The sequence below is a fragment of the Charadrius vociferus genome, unplaced genomic scaffold (genome assembly GCF_000708025.1).
Source record: "Charadrius vociferus isolate BGI_N301 unplaced genomic scaffold, ASM70802v2 scaffold125, whole genome shotgun sequence".
In the NCBI taxonomy this organism is placed as follows: domain Eukaryota; kingdom Metazoa; phylum Chordata; class Aves; order Charadriiformes; family Charadriidae; genus Charadrius; species Charadrius vociferus.
In genome coordinates this window covers 820,766-841,662 of record NW_009649036.1, presented here as the reverse complement: position 1 = coordinate 841,662, position 20,897 = coordinate 820,766, and the positions used below count along the sequence as shown (strand labels likewise).

At 39.2% G+C, this 20,897-nt stretch overlaps 1 protein-coding gene across 1 annotated transcript in view; it reads left to right on the top strand.

The window, feature by feature from the left end:
- TRHDE (thyrotropin-releasing hormone degrading enzyme) overlaps positions 1-20,897 on the top strand; it is a 214,268-nt gene that overhangs the window by 136,049 nt on the left and 57,322 nt on the right. Inside the window, exons 7-8 of the mRNA XM_009887778.1 lie at positions 2,978-3,043; positions 5,551-5,738. Coding sequence (XP_009886080.1) covers positions 2,978-3,043; positions 5,551-5,738 — 254 coding nt within the window. The remainder of the gene's footprint in view (positions 1-2,977; positions 3,044-5,550; positions 5,739-20,897) is intronic.

Genomic DNA, 20,897 nt, shown 5'->3' with positions numbered 1-20,897 from the left:
ATGAATGAGAACGTGTCCTCTGCCCCTTTGCAAGCTCCTTAAGACTTAGATATGGGTCCCCAGACGGAAAAATTGATTATATTCCTTCGTACAGACAAGCAGGGTATGTATAGATCTTTGGCTCCTATTTTAATACTTCCTGGTGTGTATTTGATGCTGATGTGTATGAATAAGCCTTTTCTCTTAGTTTTTAAGTTGAGTGCCTGTCCATGAAAGGTACTTCAAGAGAGGCTGATAATTTGGTAATGAAAGTTCAGGCTGGGTCATGGTAACCCCAGCTAGCTTTGAAGTGAACAGCTTGGGTGGTGGTAACAAAATGTAACTTTGCAGCGTAGCTGGGAGTGCTTGGGTCTGGTGGTGTTGTCAAGTATAAAACCAAGCTCTGGTACAAGAACACATACGATACAGATCTGTAAAAGCATGAATGGCTTGGGGAGATTGAAGTAGGGAACAGTAATGCAGTGTGTCTTCTAATGCCAGAGCTAGGGAGCAGCAGATTAAACCAGCAGACGGGCAGATGTTTGAAACGGGTGTCTTCACACAACAGATCACTGAAGTGGGAAATACTTTCTTGTAAGGTGTTGCAAATTCTAAACATTTATACGTGTTCAGAAAGCAACTGGCCAAATTCACAGAAGATAACTATTAAGTACAAAGATGCTAATCTGCTCAGGATTCCTTGTGCCATGAAGTTCTGGATGAGGGGACAGCATACTGGGGAAGTGTCACTGTCTGCTTGTCCTGTTTTATACCCTTTCTAGGTGTCTGCTACCTGTTATTGTTGAAAACAGGATACTGATATATGAGGACATTTGATGGGACCTGATTCAGTAACCTTTTGTGCCTGTAGAAAGTGGACTTGGATTTTGAATTACAATGTAGATTTACTACTGAAAGCATATTTTGATGCACACTGTTACTTACGGCTGCTTTTTGTGTAGTATGCATTTGATAACACTCCTAGTTTTGTGCTATGTATCTCAATGCAACTTCCATGAAATAATGAAAAAATGGATGATCGACTTGTATGGTACCAGGACTGTACTCTTGTGTTGTGTTTATCATTGTATTTTCTTACTGCATTGTAAATGTTAGGATTACTTTTGTTTTCCTTTGAGTGATAAATATATTAGCTTGGAGGGTAATAAATTTTTAACTGAGTGCCAAGCCACATCTAAACTTCCCAATCTGTGTATTGGGAGAAAAAACAAAAGAAAAGGGCAGAAGCATTTTATCCATTTGAAGTCTTTCTGAACACAAAATGTAAAAGTCAAATTTAATGTCTCATGGTAGATTGGTAAACAGGATTATTTCCTGGATGGAGTAAATCCTTGTGTTCCACCCATTTTATTTTGCTGTGTAACAATTCTGAAAGCAACTCTCAGATGGACCAATACGTGCAGCATTTTCTAGTACTGCTTAGAATGCACATGTATATTTGTTGTTATTTATTTACCTCGTCCCACTTTTGTTTATTCCTATTTTAGCTTTTTAATTACAATTCAGCTTCTTTAGCTTTGAAAGCTATTGTGTATTTTTACTGTGCCTTAAATGATTCGGTATTTTTAGACAAAATGGAAGCACAGTGTGCTATAGGTGCAGCCTATATAATAATTGCCTTTTTTTCGAAGTTAGTCTCATGACATTGTTAAGACTCAGCACTGCATTTACAGAGTCAGTGTTCTCATTTAGCCTTCCTACCCCGTGATTAAATGGGAGTTGCTGCTTGCTGTACTATAAGTTGGCTGAGAAAAGCTAAATCTGTCACAGGTGCTACAGTTTGTGTATCAAAAATTTTGCTTTCCAAATACTAATTATTCCCAAAGTATCTTACTTCACACAAAGCACAGATAACAGAGTCAGCAAATTTGCCCCAGTTTTACTTCACTTGTGCTGTAAATTAGGGTTTGTCTCCTACCATTGTGTAAAGCGAAGATGGTAGAAATTCAAACGCAGAAGAACTCATTGATTTACAACCTCTGATGTGTTTTTTCATTTAATTCTTCCAATCAAAATGCTTGAAATTTATGTTACTCAAATAATCACTGCTGAATTTCACTTCTGTAATTGAATGAGCTGTTGTCTGGGGACGTAGGATGGTGGGAAACTAACAGCATTGTCTCTCCAGATGTCATTTAAATTGGAAGTGTTTTATGCCTGAAAGGCCCAGACCTAACCTGGTCATATGCTTAAACTATTAATTGGGGAAGTTAATTTAATATGATGGTAGCTTATCGGGAATTATCTTTCTGGTTGCTATGGGAGAAGAAGGGGCCCTCAGTCATTGAAATGGCAGCGGAATAAGTAAAAGCATTTGGTTTGTGACCTCCTCAGACTCTGAGTCATGTATGTTGTGAATACTCCTGTGCAGAAGCACGGAACTGGGTTCCCGTCACCCCTCTTCCACTGCTCCCTGTCATGGAGAGCCTTTGTGATAACCTGTTATAGCCTCAGTTGACGACATGATGTATTTTGACATTGAAGCACCAGGATCTCCCTAGATAAGAGTTTGTAGTTCAGGTAGGGTATTGCTCAGTTAAATTTTTGTAACAAATGTAGCTGTCATCCAAGTGAGTAAATTTTTGACATTAGATGCAGAATGACCTGCTAAAATAGCAACTGGAACTCTGTTTCAGCAGTTTCTCCTTTCATTGCCAAGAATTACCCAGAAACCCCTTCTGAGATTAGACAAGTATTTTAAATGTATATTCAAAATATTTAGCTTATAGAGTGACTTACACAGAAAAGGAAGAGCATTGAATGCCGTAAATTAAATTTTTGGTGACAATTTTTGCATTGTAAACTAGCTTAAGAAACTGTTTATTTACTCCCTTAGGATGAACATATTGTATATTTCTAGATTTCTGACAAATGCAAACATTGATGTGATTTAACTTCTAATAGCAGTGATTCACAGCTCTAGTTGTTTGGCTTATATATGGTAACACTGATTTATATTTTTATTTTATTTCTGTAGGACTATTTAACCATTCACAAGTATGGCAATGCAGCCAGAAATGATCTTTGGACCACATTGTCAAAGGTAAAATACTTTAATCTATTGCACTGAGGGAGAAGCAGGAATTTACTGGGGTATTTTTCTTGGTGAGGTTAGGAGTGAATAGTGCATATTGAGATCTTCAGACCCCAGAGCAAATACAAAAATTGATGCAAAGAAATTCCATTTGAGTTAACCTAGTGGCAACATCAAAATATGGTTTTGCAGCATTTCTATTCTTTGTTATGTTAGAATATATTTCCTTGCCTGTGCTATGTCACTGATGTGCAGTAAAAGATACTTCATGGCATCTGCTCTCATTGACTTCAGTGGCAGCATGCTGAGGCCCAAAAGCTGGAAAGCACATGAAAGTGCTGAGCTTTGGCATGTACATCAGGTGTGTTTGTGATTTTGTATGGAGTTATGATTTGTGTGAAGGACAAAACTAGTAAAGCTTTAAAGTTTGGTGTAAACAGATAACTATTTACTGTAACATTTGGCATGCTGTAGAGACTTACAGTTGCTATGCCCATGCTGCCTTTGGTTTTTATGCCCAAGCTCAGCTTGAGTTTCTAGAGCCCAGTACAGGGATCTACAAGGGGATAGTTTAATTTTCATACAGTGAGCCAAGCATGCCGGGATTTCTCGCCTGCAGAGCTAGTCTGGGCACTTCAGAATAAAGGCAGAGTGCAGACAGGGAGACTGGGCACAAATACCAACTCAAGCCATGTGTAAGCATGGTAATCTAGTTGTAACTCTTGACACCAAAGCTGGGATTCAGCTGGGGGTCAAGACATCTGCATTTATCTACACAAGCAGTTGTAGTGTTGTCGATGAGGGCTGGATTCAGTTGCCTGCTCATAGACATCTAACAACATTTATCATAATTTGTCTTACCTGGCTTCCAGCTGCCACATGAGATAAGTATGTCTGCTCTAGGTCCACCAGTTCTGCAAGGATGTGTTGAATATTTTAGGACATCTTGTTTGACACTTGGTGAATAGGAACTGGAGTCCCAGAAATCTAGCCAATACAGTCAGCAGAGCACAGAGACCAATTCAGTTGACTGGCCACTACATGGTTATTTTAAAAGGAGCCTGAACCACTAACCGTTGACCAGGGACTTGAGGTAGTTGTTCAAATAGAGGCAACTAGTGCCAAATTAGGTGCAGTAGAGTATTCAAGACATTCGGTGGGTCTAATTGATTTCACGCAAGGTCTGTGGGGAAATCTGTACCCTTCTGGGGTGGCAGGTAAAGGTCAAATAATACTAGCCACCTATGTGTGGGCAGCTGAACTGAGTCCAATGTCTGTACTGACTGTATGTGAGAGTTGAGATGTGTAACGTACAGTCAGGCTCAAATCTGTGTCTTAATCTGAAGTTGAATGCCACTGCAAAAGTCTTTCTTGCTTCTCACTTGTGTCTTCTTCTGTTAAAGTTCTGAGTGATGGGAGGTCAGAGGGATGAATGTAATCTTGAAAGAACAGCAGAACCCACAGCTAATAAAATAGAACAAAAATGAGACTGTATTCTGGTCCATAACCAGTATGGCCATACTGTATGGGCTTGGACTAGATGATCTCCAGAGGTCCCTTCCAACCCTGACCATTCTGTGATTCAGTGTGATTCTGTGTATGCTCAAATCTATCGTTAAGGCTAATAATTCTTTTTGCCTCACCTGTAAGCACATTTGTTGCCAGCTGCCTTGTTCCTAATGCATTGCAATTGCAGCTTCATTTCTGAAGACTTCTTGCTGGGTACTGCTTGTATTCGTCAGAGGTTGCTCAGTCTGTGATCTAGGACTGTTTGGCAGCTAGGGACATTTCCATCGCTGAAGAGCAAATGATGCCTGTCATTCTCCTCAAACCCAGTCTCATCTCCCATGATGTCATGGTATCTCTTTCTGTTTCAGATGAAAATCCACTTGTAAAACAGCGTTTTTATTGACACGCGGTATCAAATATGAACACATTAATCCTCCATATGTTATGACAGGTGCAGTTTATGAAGGAGCTGGGAATAAGTTTTTATAGATGGCCTCACTTTGGATATGAGGCACAGTATTTTCAGATAACTAGTTGTTTGATTTTCAGAACAGAGAAGCTCTGTACTTTTAGAAATCGGGCCCTTTTAACATGCCTTATTGTAGGTACCTTAAATCAACTAACACTGAGTCTTTTTTAACCTTAGCCGGTCAAGAATATCTTTTGGAGACAGCCACCCGGTATTTCTGTGGCTCTTGTTAAAATCCTGTAAAGCGGGTTGTTTCTTCTGTTACAGCAAAAGTGCCTGAATTATGTGGGAGGCATGACTTTCTGACTGTCACTCTCCTCTCTTGCAAGATTGCTCAATGTTTATTTTTAAGATAGGCAGAGACTGTTGCTTAAACTATGTAGTGTGTGTGTACTGGGTGTAAATGTGTGTTTGTGCATGTGTGGTGGTTATTTTAACCTCTAAAAGTAATTATGGTCTCTGGGACAAAAAAAAAGAGGTTTATATGTTGGATGGTGATATTGCTTCAATATATTGAAAGTTTTCTTTTTTCTTGAAGGCTTTAAAAAGGGTTGGAAAATCTGTAAATATCCAAGAAGTAATGGATCAGTGGACACTACAGATGGGTTATCCTGTTATCACTATCTTGGGAAACGAAACTACGGACAATGTCATTGTGATCTCCCAAGAACGTTTTGTTTATGATAGTGATGCTAAACCCAAGGATCCTGCCCTTGGAGACAACAGGTACTTACATTTCTCAATGAATATTTTTCAAGAGGCATTAGTTGTTTAAGTGCTTCATGTGTGCATTTTTATGAAGATGGCTCTTAAGAAATCTCTGAGCTTTGCTTGGTATCAACAGCATGTAGTGACCCTTCCATTTGAACTGTAGTAAAGATGAGGCTAGTTAAAAGAATTGAAAAAAATCATTAGAGTAATAGAACAACAAGGTAAAGCTTTTAATGTGCCCATTTGCATCCTGACAGTTCTCTCTGTGACTACATCTTACATCAGACATCTGTTTCTTCTCCTTTTCTTTCGATTTTATCACACTCCATGAAGTAACTTGGAATGTGGTTGGAAGGTCTGATACTTTTTTTTAAGTGATTATTTGGACTGGACCTCTCCACGCTCATACATTGAGTAGGCAGATGTAACTGTGTGTCGGGTATATACCTCGCTTGACTTGGGAAGCAGTCAAGAGCTGAACTGGACCTCTGTGCAAGGCAGAGGGTTCCAGCTGTTCACTTTTGAAGCCAGCTGAACTGGTCCTATGAGGACTGTTACATTGGCAGAAGTCAGCAGGCACTTACGCATCTCTGCCCTACCCTTTTTCCACTTCTTAGATTGTTTCAATCCTGCTCCTGACTGACTCCACATACTTCCCTCATCCCAGAGACAAGCTGACATTCCTGGCTGATGCTGGGGAATCCTCATCGTATTGTTTAAAGCAGTTTTTGCATCGTATTTTAAGGCCCAGGATATAGAGCTGATGCTAGAGAATTGAAGCTTAGCCTTAGAAGCTTCTGTGTTCATCTGTTCATTAAAGAGGGCACGCTGTCAACCTTGAGTACTCTGTGCTTGTCCAGTAGATTTAATTAAGAGGTAAAATTTAATACCAATTTTTGCTTGACATGTCTGGAGCTTATAGAATATTCCTGTTGAGAAAGGCCTAAAAATATAGTTATGTTTATTGGAAAATGTTTAGAAGCACATTATCCGTTTTTAGAATATGAATATTATGGAATTCAAACATGACACTGAATAAATTGTTGTTTTTCTGGCTGTATTGGAACAACCTAGGAGGGTATTAAGCATCTGTTTAAGTTCTGGGCTGAAATGATTTCCTTTGTGAGAAACAGATAAAACAAGTGAATGTGGACTGTTGGAAGCATTCATGACTCACAGTTCAATGCAGCGTAAGAGAGATTCTCCCTTATTCACTTGAAAATGTCTTTTGTGCAAGTGTATATACTCATAATGTAGTGTGACTGGATTTTACTACTCAGAAAAACAGAAATTATTAGGTTTTTTGATTGATTAAAACAGAGGTGTTAAGTCTTTTAAGTATTGTAGAGGCTTTTTAAAGTAGATTTGCTAGGTACTCAGAATTGATTGTAATAACTGTTGCTGTAATTCATGAGTAAAGACTACTGGGTGCATAAGTGTTTTCTGAGGTGGAACATGGGGGTGAGAATTAGACTTAGTTTTATTTTCATGTGACATTAATTCCGAAATCATCTTGAGATAGGTTGAAGGGTAGTGTTCTGCACCAAGAGGGCAAGTTACACTGGGTTTCTTAGGAGATTTTGTCTACAGATTCTATCACAATTATAATTTCTAAACATTGGAAGTATGATTTAGTGCTAGAGAGAGCACAGAAAATATATCAGCATGGGCCCTGCCAGGAATTTACTGTCCTTGTTAGGCAGTACAATACATATTATATGTATCTCCTTTGGCAAGTCTCTGTTCTGTTCTACCCTCTTCAGATTTGTTTTTCTCTGTTCTTCCATGTCATTTTAACCACAAATGGTAAGGAAGCGCCTTGCTCAAGGAAGGGTTTACAGATGGGATGTTTACACCAGCCAGTTAGATGATGGAGCTATTTTGCCACTTCCCAGTTAAAGTTATTTGAAAGTCATGTGACATAAGTATAAATACTAAAGAACAGGAACCGTATACATTTAGCAAAAGGCGAAATTTGCCTATGCCATTCATCATCCGAATGCCATCCACCAATTTATATTGAAGTCCTATAGCTTAGTTATAAATTAGTGTCTAATGGGCAGTTTGTTGGTGCACTGCCCAAAGGCACATGTGGCATGGTGTGCACAGTGATTCTACCATTAAATGTCCTTTCATACCATCAAATTAAGTAGAAAAACAAGAATGACGTACTGAAAATAAATTTTTCTGCCAGCAATGACCTAGATATTCATCATGACTTTTGTGGCTTTTTTTTTTTTATTTTTTATTGGAAAAGTCACTATTGCTTCAATTATTGTGAAAGCAGTAGACAGGGAATATCACATTAATGTGGTGTCATCTGATAATTCATGACACGTTACTCCACAATTGTATGACATGATACAAAGAGGCCCGTTTTTCTACAAGTACACAAAGAGGGTTGATAACTGGAATGGATACAGCACGTTGACAGACGTTCAGCGCCATTGCAAACTGCAGCATCCTGGCTGATTCTGCAGGTGGTTTTGGTCGGGAAGTTGGCAAGGGTTTACTGACTGGGTCAGCAGGGCCTGATAGCACAGGTAAATGTTGCGGGAGGCACAGGAGTGTATATATATACATCTATAATGTCAGTCTGCAGGCTTTGGGGGTGTTACGTATCAGTGGCCTAATTCACAGTCCAATAAAGTCGGTGCTCATCTCCCCTGCGTGACCCATGAATTAGGCATTGGACGCATGGCTCCCCGGGGGACCATAATAGGCACTGTAAATAACAGGGAGCAAATGGTATTTATGCCACATTTGAGGCCCTGTTCCCGCAGAGCAGGCGACATTGGCTTCCTTAGGGTGGTTTATCTATGGATTAATCGTGACGATCATTTTAAACACCATAAATAGTAGAGCTGCACAAAACCACAGAAAAATGTACCGGTCCAGGCCTTTCCAGGAGTTTATCATCTAAACAGACAACACGATATGCACTGGAAGGCTCCGGGGAAGGCTCTTAAAGCATCCATCTGCCACATAGTCTTTAGTTATCCAGAGGTGGGGCTGTAGTTCGGCATGGCACAGCAATAAACGTCAGTTCTATTGCCTTCAAAGTGATGAGGAGTTTAAACTTCTGGTTCAGACCCTCTCTAGGCAAATTTAACTTTGCCTTCCTTTAGAAAGAGTCACTTCAGAGTAGGTCTTTCAGATCTATCTGCTGCATAAGAAATGCAAATAAAGAGGCAACCGAATAGTTCAGAATCATTCTAGTTTTATAAAATGTCTGTGCTTTTCTTTATGCTATGTATTTATGCAGCAATTAACTGTTAAAAATGCAATGTGAAGCAGCATATTTATTTTTTCTCTCTGAAATCATATAGAGGCATATAGGAGCAGACAGCAGATTTTTCTAAGTGATAAATGGCAAAAGTGAAAATTGTTGATACCTTTGGCAGTGGTTTTCTTCTAGTTCTGCCTAGTCCATTACTATAGGTGTCTTTAATTCTACTGCAGAAGAGAATGATTACATATAGTTGCTTTTCCCACCTCCTGTATAGTTGGACTACTTTTCTCTCTGTAACTGCAGAAAAATGCATTTCAAAGGCGATACATATATAAACTGTGATTTATTTGTGTGTGTAGAATTGACTGTGTGGCATGCTAGGCTGTAACATTTGGCCTGAAATTACAGAAGGTACACAATTCCGCTTCTTCGCAAACTGAGCATAGATTTTACTTGACACTTACGCCTTTACATGATCCATACTTCTCATTTTATGAGAGAATAAAAATAACAATGACAAACACTGTTTCTAGGAATGCCATTCCTCAGAAGGGCCAAAATCACTGGGCTTTGATTTGAATGTCAAAGCCTGTGGTTGGTGCAATGTTTCAGTAGCAATTTCAGCTTATCCAAGCAAAAGTTTAAAACTCCCGTAATTGTATAATTCATATTCTTCCCTCAAATAGCAATCCTTTAGTTCAGTCCTGGACTCCTGTATACCCCTGTGAGAACGGATTATGCCCTTATATTATAAGGCTACAGGGGATGAGCTGATATTCCATCTGACAAGGTTCAGTGGGTTTCCCTGCTGACAGAGAAAGTGATGATTTTAAGGCACCAGTCTCATCCATCATTACAAGAATGGCTCACAGATATGACAAGAAATCTTATGAAAAATAATCTGTGGTCTAGACAATAAACTAATCAGTTTTGATGAAATCCATAAACCTTTTATAAACTGTATTGAAGAGCAGACCAAAGCTTTCTGGTTATGGGTATAAGTTTTGCCTTTTAAAAATATACTGAGCTTGTCTCTTCAAAAGTGGAGAAATAACCTTTCCGATGTTATCAAAATAATTAAGTTGATGTTGCTGAGGTAATATTCACTTGTATAGTGTTCTTATCATGCACGCAGTTTCTGTAGCTAATCTTTGCTTGTTCATGATAATATCCTAAAGGGAAATGTCTTGCTAGGCATTGAACACAGCTAGCTGTGAGGAAAGAGAGAAAAGGAAGAGGTACAAATCAGGATACGGACAGGGTATTCATACGTGCTGTAGTGTGGTAAACCTCGGTGCCTTTCTCCGTGTCGTTGGACTAGGGAAAATTCAGTCGAAAGCCAGGGACATGACCAGCAAAATTAGAGCTATACAGACTCATGGGTCTAACAACATGTAGTACTATGACAACTGAAAGGCTTTACAATGGGCAGCAGAGCTGCTCAGCAGTCACTCCACTCCGAGATGAATGATTAACTGCAGAATTTATTTCCCTTCAAGTCTCTTCTGAATTTCCTACACAAAGCTCATCTATTCAGGCTTTGCAGAAAAAGGGCTGTGCTTGTCCCTTTACTGATAATTATTTGAATAGTGAAAGCATAGCTGTGTTTGGATATTGCCATGTGTATTCTTACTTATTTGTGTGGCATTATCGCTTGAGCGGCAATGGGGGACTTACTCTGTCCATTTGTCAGCTGAGTGGTTAAACACAAAACAAGATGCTAGGAGCACAAGGGGAATGCTGGTAAGTATCTTTGAGATCTTAGAGCAATCATGGAATAATGTAGCATATGTAGTATTAATTATATAATAAAAAGGACCATAATATGGACAAATATTGTTCCATAAGCTGAGGAAAAAGGGATAACAAAATATAAATAGAAGTAGTACTCATTTACCTCCCTGTCTCCAGGAAATATCCTCTAATCTTCCATTTTCTCATGTCCTTTGAGTGTTTTCTTGTTATGCCTTTCATCTTTACTATACCTCAAAGATTGCGCTTATATCAGCTTTTCTCCTAGAAACAACTTTTGTGTTGCTGCCTAGGGAGTAGATGTGGTACCTTGTTTCGTGTTGACTGTCCTGAGTGCCTCTATATTAGCTGTAATAATGATGAAGCTCTGGGGGAAGAAGGTACTGGTATTAGGCACAGAGGAAATGGAATTATCAGGAACTAGATTAAAAAATCAAGGATCCTTAGTGAAGCACGGAACTGTGTGTGAACACAGCCAGTTATTGATTTAACCAGTTTTTTTGCTGGTTGAACAGAGACTTGAAAATACCTCTTCTTGCAGAGGAGTGAGAAAGTGTGGGGAGCTCCTTCTCTTTATGTGTGCACTGCTGTTTAGTAGAGGACAGCTTTATGACACCAATGGATTTTGTCCTTTGGTGTGTATAGGGACAGTCCTTAACCCCAGCAGCCTGAGAGAGGACAGTGCTGTGCAGAGTGCTGCCCCTCCAAATGAGCAGGCAGAAGAGCTGCCTCTGCGAGTGACCCGGAGGATGCCAGCCTGCCTCGGGAGCGTGCAGGAGGAGTGCCTTTGCTGTTGGATTTTGGCAGCCCGATACTTGTGCCGCACACTGCCTGCTACAATAGGGTATTTTTGCTGTAGACGCCACTGAAGAGTCCCCAGTCTTTTGTCTTGCCTTTTTATTTTGCAGAGGCTTTTCTGATTGTTGCATTATTATTAAATTAGAATGGGAAGCGCTCTTAAAATTTGTTCCTGCACATTTCCGGGCTGATGTCTCTTCAGCAAGATTTTGCTGCTAGCAAAAATCTCAGAAATGCCAGTTTTAATTTAACACTTTATTTCCAAAACTATTTCACAGCTTCTATTTATGAGAAACGCTTCCTACTAGGCAAACATCCAGAATGCTCTGGTGTGCGGGATATGGGCAACATTCAGTGTTAGAATTTGCAGAATGCTAAAGAAGACAAAATTGGTGTCTTGTGTCATTGCTTCCTGTGCCGTGGCAGCACTCATACCCTGACAGAAGTTAGGCTGACAGGCAAAAGCTGCTGCTGTATTTTATTATCACTGGGGACTGTGTCACTTTCCTCATCTTATTTGCTAATACTAATTCTCAGGAATTACTTGATACCCTACCTAGTTAATTAACTCACATTAATTAAATCCATTTCATGGTGAGGGAAGGAGCATGTACTTGAGGGCAATGCTGTGTTTTAATTCAGAGTAAGGTGGGGAGGCGAAGAGGAGAATCGAGGCAGCAATGCTGGTGGGGAGCTGCCTAACACGCAGGGGGAGGGAAAGGGAACACCGTGTGGCAGAGTACAGGTATGAACTGGATCTGGGAGCATTAAAAATGTGCAGCTGGAACAGGGAAATATGAAGAAGCGGGGAAATGGAGAAGGTGGTTAAGATGGGGGCTTTAGTGAAGTAAAGAGCAGATTGGGGAAAGCCCGAACAGCATTTGGCAGAGACAAGGGTAATGGGAGGGATGAAGGTGGATAAATGTCATATTTTGTTGGCTTTGTAAACATCAGAGATGTGGATTCCCCATTGTAGATCAGAGGATGAAACTACTAACATGCTTTCTCTTTTTACCTCTTTTTCCTTTTGCTTTCTTAAATTGCTAATAATGGATTTTTTTCCTTATCTCTATATGTGAGCCTTCACGGTCAATAGTAGAATCTGAGGTTTTATGGAGAAGATATTTTGGTGAGGGACTCTTAGGGAAGTTTACTGAGGAAGGAGAAACTATCATAGGAATTATATTTTAATCTGCACAGTATTCTGAGGGAAAATCAGAACTGAACATTGGAATACAGTGAAAAATGCTTGGCACCGTCTCTGAGAACATACTGGAGGTTTGTCGACACAGCTAAAATGCTGCTCTTATTCCTAATAGGGGGGTCATTCCTCAGCTCATAACACATCCTTTCACTCCTAATTATGTTCAGGTAAATCTCAGATCTGCACTCTGTAGTCAAGGGACTATGCTCATGGGTAAAGGACAACATAGAGATGGGGTTTGTGTGATCAGCACCATGTGTGCAATTCTGCAAGGATGTTTTGCGCTGGTGCAAGATGGAACAGAGGATGCAGGAGAGATTAAGGGCCCTTACTGAAGGGTAAAGAGGCAGCTTTTAGAATAGACACTTAACACTGCTTAAACCCAGGTTCCTTCTACCCGTCTCTGACTCAGCACCCAAAATTGCTTGTCACTTTTGAAAATGAAGGCTTTTGTGTTTTAGTGTAAAAAGGTAATGTTAGGCAGGGAGGAGAAAGCATGTACTGACAAAGAATTTGTAGTATTTGTTCTTTGCCTACAATATTTTTCTAAATTTAGTAAGGTACTCTGCTAGCACTGACACTGGAATGAGTCAATTTTAAAAAGCCCCATAATATTTATAGCCACCTCATTTATAATTTATTTTGGTCTGAAATGCTAAGCTAAAATTACACAGAATTTTGTAGAAGGTTTAGTAACTAGAAACTTATAATCAGGTAATGTTATGTTATTATCAGACAATGCAATTATTTTTTTTTTCTTTTAAAATTGGGTAATTTCATTCAAATTAACTCATTTGAACTACCTTGTGTCCACCCTTAAAAAGCAATCAGGCCAAAGGGTTTATATGGGATGGCCGGAGACATACAGCTGTTTTCTAACAGAATATGCACACTGTCATCTTAAGGCAGTCCCACAGTGCAGAGCCACACAGGGGCTCTTTCATGCTACTGCTGCTGTTACAGCACTGAAACCTTTTCTTATGTCTGGGACTTTGTGGTTTCGTTGCAGTAGTAAGGGCATTACATTTGGCATAAGACTCCTGAAGAATGTAAATGGTTTTCTCTGTTTCAGCTCTAGGACTTACTTATTGCTGAAAATTGTTCCAAAGATTCTTGTAAAATCCAGAAAGAATTTTGACTATGGCAGAGTAAAGGAGAACCACAAAAACTGCATCTGTAATACATTGGTGTTAAACACGTTAAGGACTCTTCTGACTACAGATGAATTAGTTTCAATGATTGTATTAAAATATGCGCCCCTCAAATACATTCCAACAATACAGTATTGGCATTGAAAATATTTTTCCCTCCATACCTTTGTATTTCAATCCTTATACAGAAAAAAACCAAGCAATTCGTGATCTGTCCTAGAAATAGTGGCTCTTAAAAGTAACTCGCAACCCGTATTTTAGAATATAGCAATATTATTGCCTTTTTTAACATGAGTTTCTAAATGAAAGCATACATAATAGAAAAATACATAAAATTAGGTGCTGTATTGAGGCAGAACTGCAAATAAAGAGGCTTACCGTCAGAAGCAAGTCATCTCAGAAGTGCTAGCATCTTTCAAGACTAGAATATAAGCTTCCTAGTCACCCTCTTACACAATTCTAAATATTTCTCCAAACTATAAAGATTATCCATAGTTTCTTCCATGTATGCAGCTAAGTCTAATTTGTATTAAAAACTATAATAGGCCCACAATTGCAAATACCTTCCAAATCCCCAAGTTTTGCTTCCCTCTGAAATGTATATTAGGTGGATCCAACTACACATCTGATCAGAGCCTTTGAAAACCTCAGACAAAGTAGACGAATCTTAGTAGTTAAAAGGTAAGACTGCTTTACAAATTGATTTCTGCTCATCTATGAGGCATCTATTAAATTAACTTCTATTAAAAACTTGCAGTACTCTTAAAAAACTGACACTTCAGGTGTGGAGCCCGTTCAAATCCACCAGGTGGTCAAGCTGTTCTCTGCCTGGCAGCACCTATCAAGAGCTGACCCCATTGGGTTGTTTTGGATGGTAGGTTGCTCTGACTAAAAAGTTGAATTCCTCCGTAGGTGAGGCATTAGTGAGGAAGAAGAAACTGATACAAAAAGGTCAGTGAGGCTTTGACACTGTTGGCTATAGATGGTAATGTGAAGACCATTAATTTCTGAGTAACGTGTGCCTCAGTGGCAGTGTTATCTGCTTAGACGATAATGCATGTGTGTCACGTGGTACCCGAACTTCATTTCATGGGTGAAAGAATTTACAGTCTGTCTTGCAGTCCATTATAGCCCCCTAAAGACTATGCTGGAACACTGTCTTTAGTTCACAGAGTCCACCAGTCCAAATTCTTACCGTGCTTTTCTAAAGGGGCTGGGAATACCTCTGCCCAGCATAGTCCAGGATAATCTTGGAGTAAACACTTTCACAATCTTTTTTTTGCGGTCTTTTTCTAATTAGTCATGTAATCATGTGTTAGTAACAGTGTCCTTTTTTTTGGACCTTAGCTTACTTTTTTTCTTGTTGGCCAGTCTGTTAGTCTTGTATGAAGGTAGAACACCTGGAACCCCAGAATCCCAACCTTAGGCCCGTGAAGCTGTGCTCAGTTGGTCTCTCCTTTATCCATTTTTCATCTTGTATTTGTCTCTACTACAAAGTTAGTGAAATCTTCCCTTCCTATATCTGCCATCTTTTGTGCTGACAGGGTACATGTAATCCCTTGACACCGTGGTTCAGGGTAGGAGGTGTAATACTTGTGAGAACAGGAATAACATCTTCTTCTGTTGTGTTGTGCCTCTGGGCACAGCCTACAATCACTTTACTGGCACGTATTAAATCTAATGAAATCTCTATGTTCTTCAGTCCTGTGAGAATGAGATTCACAACATGAATATATCATCAGCTCCTTATCCATTAAACAGAACTAACACTCTGTAGAATCACACTTAGTAAAAATATGTGTTTTGCTGTGATACACACATGAGCTTCCCCTGGAACTTGAAATACTCTTTACTGAATGAGATGCTATACCGTATAATAACCTAGGAAGATCTCCACGATGCTTTTAAATTATCTTTTTTAAGACAATCTCTCTAGGAAGTGTGGCTTAAAAAATTTTACCCTGGTACTGCTGAGTTCTGCTTCACTTATAATCTCTCTCTGTAGTAGGAAGTTCTAAAGCTGTTGTGTTGCTCAACAACTTCCACTTGTTTCGTACTCACCACCTCATGTCTACTTGTGCTGTCAGCCTAGGAATAAATGCTCCTAGGTATCACAGCAACAACACTTGTAATTTTGTAGATTAGTTGAATACACTTCCAGGTTTTCCAGTAACAATTTCTCTTTGAACCTTCCTCTATCTTAATGTTCAAAATTCGCTGAAAACAAAGGCCTTCTTATGCCTTGCTAACAGAAATGGCAGTTGTCTTGGCGTGGAAAAGAAGTGAGAGATGTCTACTCTCTGCCTGCTGTACTGATTTAATGTCCAAACTTCACACTATCCTTTAGTTAGTTCACATGTTATCAACTTTCTGTGCCCTTTTTTTTATAATAGGTTTTAGGGTTATTTGCCAGAAACTGTTGCAGCCATGAAGCTAAATTCTTCTTTTACTGGCCACTATTTGTATATGTCTCTACAGATCAGCCAAGTATGCAACTGAAGTAAAAATACAAATCTTTAATTCTTAGTTTTCATTTTGTTCTGTAAGACTGACTGACTTTCCAAAAGGTTGCATTTTCTCATTACTTTGCTTTCATGTTCTTTTGTCTCTTGAAATCCGAACAACATGAGTTTATGCGGATGGCTCATAACGAGGTATTCCCTTGGTAAGAAATGCCCCTGTCAGCATCCTAACCCAATCAAGGAGTCACCACTGTTGGCCAGAGCCACACTGGGAAGATGTCTTCTCCTCAGACTCAGCACTGCTCATGCAAGCATATATCTGCGTGTACATAAAACTTCAGCATTCTCCATCTGGAGAGCTGAAAGTGGAAAACTAATGCCAAGGAGTCCTTGGTCCCTGTTTCTCAGCTTCAGCCACTCTGGATGTACTAGACTTCAACGAAGGAGGCAGAGTTGGCATTTTGGTTATAAAGTTCTGGTGGTGAAAACAAGGAGTCAGGTGTCTTTACCAGTCAATTTTACTCTTGGATTTTCTTTTTATTCTTTTTACTCTTAAATTATTTATATGCCTCACTTTATCTATGTGTTAAATAGCTTTAATCATATTCTTCAGTGATACGAAGTCTCAGATAGTTATGTTCTCAGAATACTTTACAAAGATTAGTAAGTGTTACAGATGAGCAAGAAATGGATTCCCATCCCACAGAAATTTTCAACATATCAAAACATTTCCCTGTACTGAATCAGGACAAAAATCAAAGCAAAAAAAATGGGGAAAAATTGGTTTAGAACATTCCTTTCAGTTCCATAATTTCAGTACCTTGCATTTCAGTTTCACTCATTTTAACTTCTCCCTTCAATTAGCTTGTATTTCAAGCTGAAATTCATTTTGAATCAGCAAACTGGAAGTTTTTATTTAAATAGTAGTTATAAAATGTTTCAGCAGTGCCTGTTTTAAATATGAAAATCTGTACTGAAGTCTTCTCTTTCGTATGAGCTTTCGAAAAGTTGCCTTTTTCAGTTAGAAATGAAAAAGTTTCCCTGGGAATTGTGGAAGGTATCGTGGTCAACATCAAGTGGATGGAGAGGCTTTACTTGCTTGCACAGCTGACTGGTTCCATTGGAGGTGCCCTCAGGTATCTAGCTTGACCTTGTGCTGCCACTACATGGGCGGGAGCATCCGTAGGTGCTGTGCCATATCTTTCAGCCCCTGACAGATGTCTCAAGTACCCCACGGCAGCCCATTTGACACCAGCTTGCACAACTGTCCAGAGAAGCTAAGTCATAGGAGAGTGATGGCTGAGATTTCACCAGTGCCAGCTGATGGAAGATACATTATTTCTGTTTTTCCAACCAGGGAGAATTTAGACAACTCACAATTTAATTTCTCAGCCTAGTAAGCAGTTTGAAGGTATATACAGCTTTTGGCGTTCAGCATTTCTAAAGTAATTCTGCAGTTGCTTTGTAGTGGGAGGGATTAGGGAAAAAAGCAGGTGGCCAATCATTTGCCACATTTGACTTTATTGACTTCATGTGATGCCACTGAACATAGAGCCTGTGTATCCTCCTCTGATCTCATGTTCTACCTACAATGAAACTCTGTTTTCCTGTGCTGTTAGCATATCTGAGCAGAGGGTTATATCTCCTACGGTCCCTTCCCACCTAAATCATTTTATGATTTAAGTTCATGATTCCCACTACACTTTAAATTAATTATGCTTCTTATATCCTGCTAATAGGCAGATCAGTTAATTTGCTTTTGTGCATAGCATTTTAATTTTGCCCCGTATTCTTCTCTTGTTAGATGTACTAAAATTTTTTTTTTTTCTAAAGTCTGTACATTATTCTGTTCTTCTACCTTGTCATGGTTCTCCTCCTTTGATTTTCTAGCTAAGTATATAATCAAAGACTATTAATAGGTGTCTTCTATATCTAGACGTATCTAGCCTCTTGTCATTTTAACTGTTCTTTATGTGGTTTTGGAGGTCCAGCTTCCTCATTAACGATTCCTAACAAAGATAATCTGTACTGGGATAAGAGGGAAGATCTCAGTTAAGAAATATAAGCAAAAAATGAGAAATTAATGTGTTGAATTTCTCAGTGGACTCTGATAACCCATTACATTCTCGAGAAACCTGTGCTGAAGTTTTTCCTATTCAATGATGTGATAAAGGCCATGGAAAAGTGAGGTGACAGTTTTCTGGTAATAGGTTTGTGAGGGTAGTAAAACCAAAAGTTAATTACCAAGATTACAGAAGTATCCCTTAATGCTGTTTAACAAGGTCATAAAATGACTGATGAAGCTTAATGTTGATAAATGCAAAGGTGATACATGTGGGGAAGACAGTGCTAACTCAGGTGCTCAGTGGTGGGTTCTGAAGCAACTGTTCTCTCTCAGGAAAGAGATCTTGAAGTTATGGTAGGTAATTTTCTGTAAACATCAGCTCAGTGTGCAGACACAGTCAAGCAAGTAAATAGAATAGTAGGGATTACTAAAAAAGGAGTGTATAAAAGGCATAGAGAGTGTAGAAGAGAAAAGAATTATGCCACTCCTAATCCGTGGTAGACCTGCTTTCAAAGCATGGAGGGCAGGGCTGGCTTTCTAACCTGGAAAAGGGTATAATAGATAGAAAAAAATATGGACAATATTGGACAATAAGAAGGAGTAAGTATAGTTTTTGTATAAAGAACATCAGGATAGATTAGGAGACTTTAACCCAGAGGTCTGTAAAAGAAGAAGGATATAGAGAGGGATGTGGTTGTTCACATCCTCTTCCATTCAAAAACCAGGTTAGCTAAGTTCTGCTGTGGTATTTTAGGTACAGATGTTCTGTCACTTTACATGAAACAATCACATTACTTGTATACTCTTTATAATGCAGTCAAGGATAATAAACTTCTGAATGAGTAATGACTAGGAATAGCTGAACTTCTTTGTTTAGATTTGAATCTGGAGAGAAAGGAGAAATGTCACTGGAAGAACGTGGTATTCACTAGAGGCAGCTTGGCACATTGTGGTTTCTGGGAGGATGAACCTTGAAAGCGTATAGGCTTACATCTCAGTGAAAATGTTCATTAATGTGAAAAAGTAGTTGAAAAGGTGTGCAAAATCTGAAACTCCAGGAACCTTGCCTTTCCTTTTTTTAATGACCTGAGATCTTTGTTGTGTCAGCAGAGGAAATAACCTAGTGCCCTTTTTTGGCTTTGCATAGCTTTTTACAAAGAAGCAATTAATTATTCTACTGAAAATACAATGTTACTACAACATTGCTGTTCCTCAGAGGTGGAAATGTGAGGCATCAAGTTCGCTTAATGTTTCATGGTCTCAGAATTTGCCCCTGAAGGGTATCAGTACTTATTTGTTGGAAGTTAAGGTGTAAGCAAGTACTCATCACAAATATGATCATTTTCTAAGTGAGATAAAGTACACTAATACTGGCTATGTAGTCATCATGTAATGCTCAAGACCAAAAAATCTATATAATCCAATCAGAGCATAATTAGCTAGCTTCTAGTGTTGCATGTATCTTGGCAGATGCAAGGTTGTATTACTTCATCAAACAAGTCCCTCTGATTATTCTTTAAGCTGAATGGAGATGCTAACACACTTCAGTATTATGCATTGATGTGGTGCTACCAAAAAGAAAAAAAAGGGCACCAAAACATTCCCTTTAATTGTGTGTGTCAACCTAAATTTGACTATTTCACATTAACACTTTCTCACTTGTAAATCAACAGTAAAAGGCTTATTTGTACCACTTTTCAACAAGATCCCCGTTTCCTACATCCAAGACATTTATGACTGAACAATGTTATGTACAGCACAGTTCATATTTACCATGTATGTTCCAATTTTTGATGTCTCTCCTCCTTATCCTCAGAGTTGGTTTCTTAAATACCTGAAATAACCCTTAGTTTCCCCACAGTTAAGTGGTGTGCTCCCTGTTAAGGTGATTGGGTTTGTATCCAGAGGGACGTAATGTGCAGATCCCTCTGAAGCTCAGCAGCATCTCAGGCATATTGGACAGTTTGTTGGCTCCATTTCACTTAGGGGCTGAGTGAGTTACCTGAACAGGCATCTGATTCCTGTAGATATATTCTTGAGGGTAGGAGGACTAAGTGGGTTGTTTCAAGTCCTGCTACCCTAGTCGCTGGGCCCTCAAGGCTGAATTCTTAGTTTCACTGGAACTAGTTTTTCACTGCAGGCGGCAGATGGACCAGTGGAACAGGGTGCTGCTTTCTCTGGTGAAATACATACAGAGAGCGTACATGCTCCCAAGGTATAAAGAATAAATAAAAGATGTGCCCTACTCCCAGACAAAGCAGGAGGAAAACAAGCATGTGGGCTGTGTTCCTCTTTTCTCTGTAAAGTAGAAGAGTGCGCCAGAAATGTACAAAAACATTTGCTTCTTCCTAGTCACACCCGGAGAACACAGTCCATACGGATGACTCAGAGATGCTGTGTAGGAGAAGTCACCCTAATGAAAATTCTTGAAAGGTGAGCCAGATACATCTTCCTCACATACAGATAAAAAAGTTAGCCATGGCTTCTTCTGCAACAGTGGCAGAAGTTTC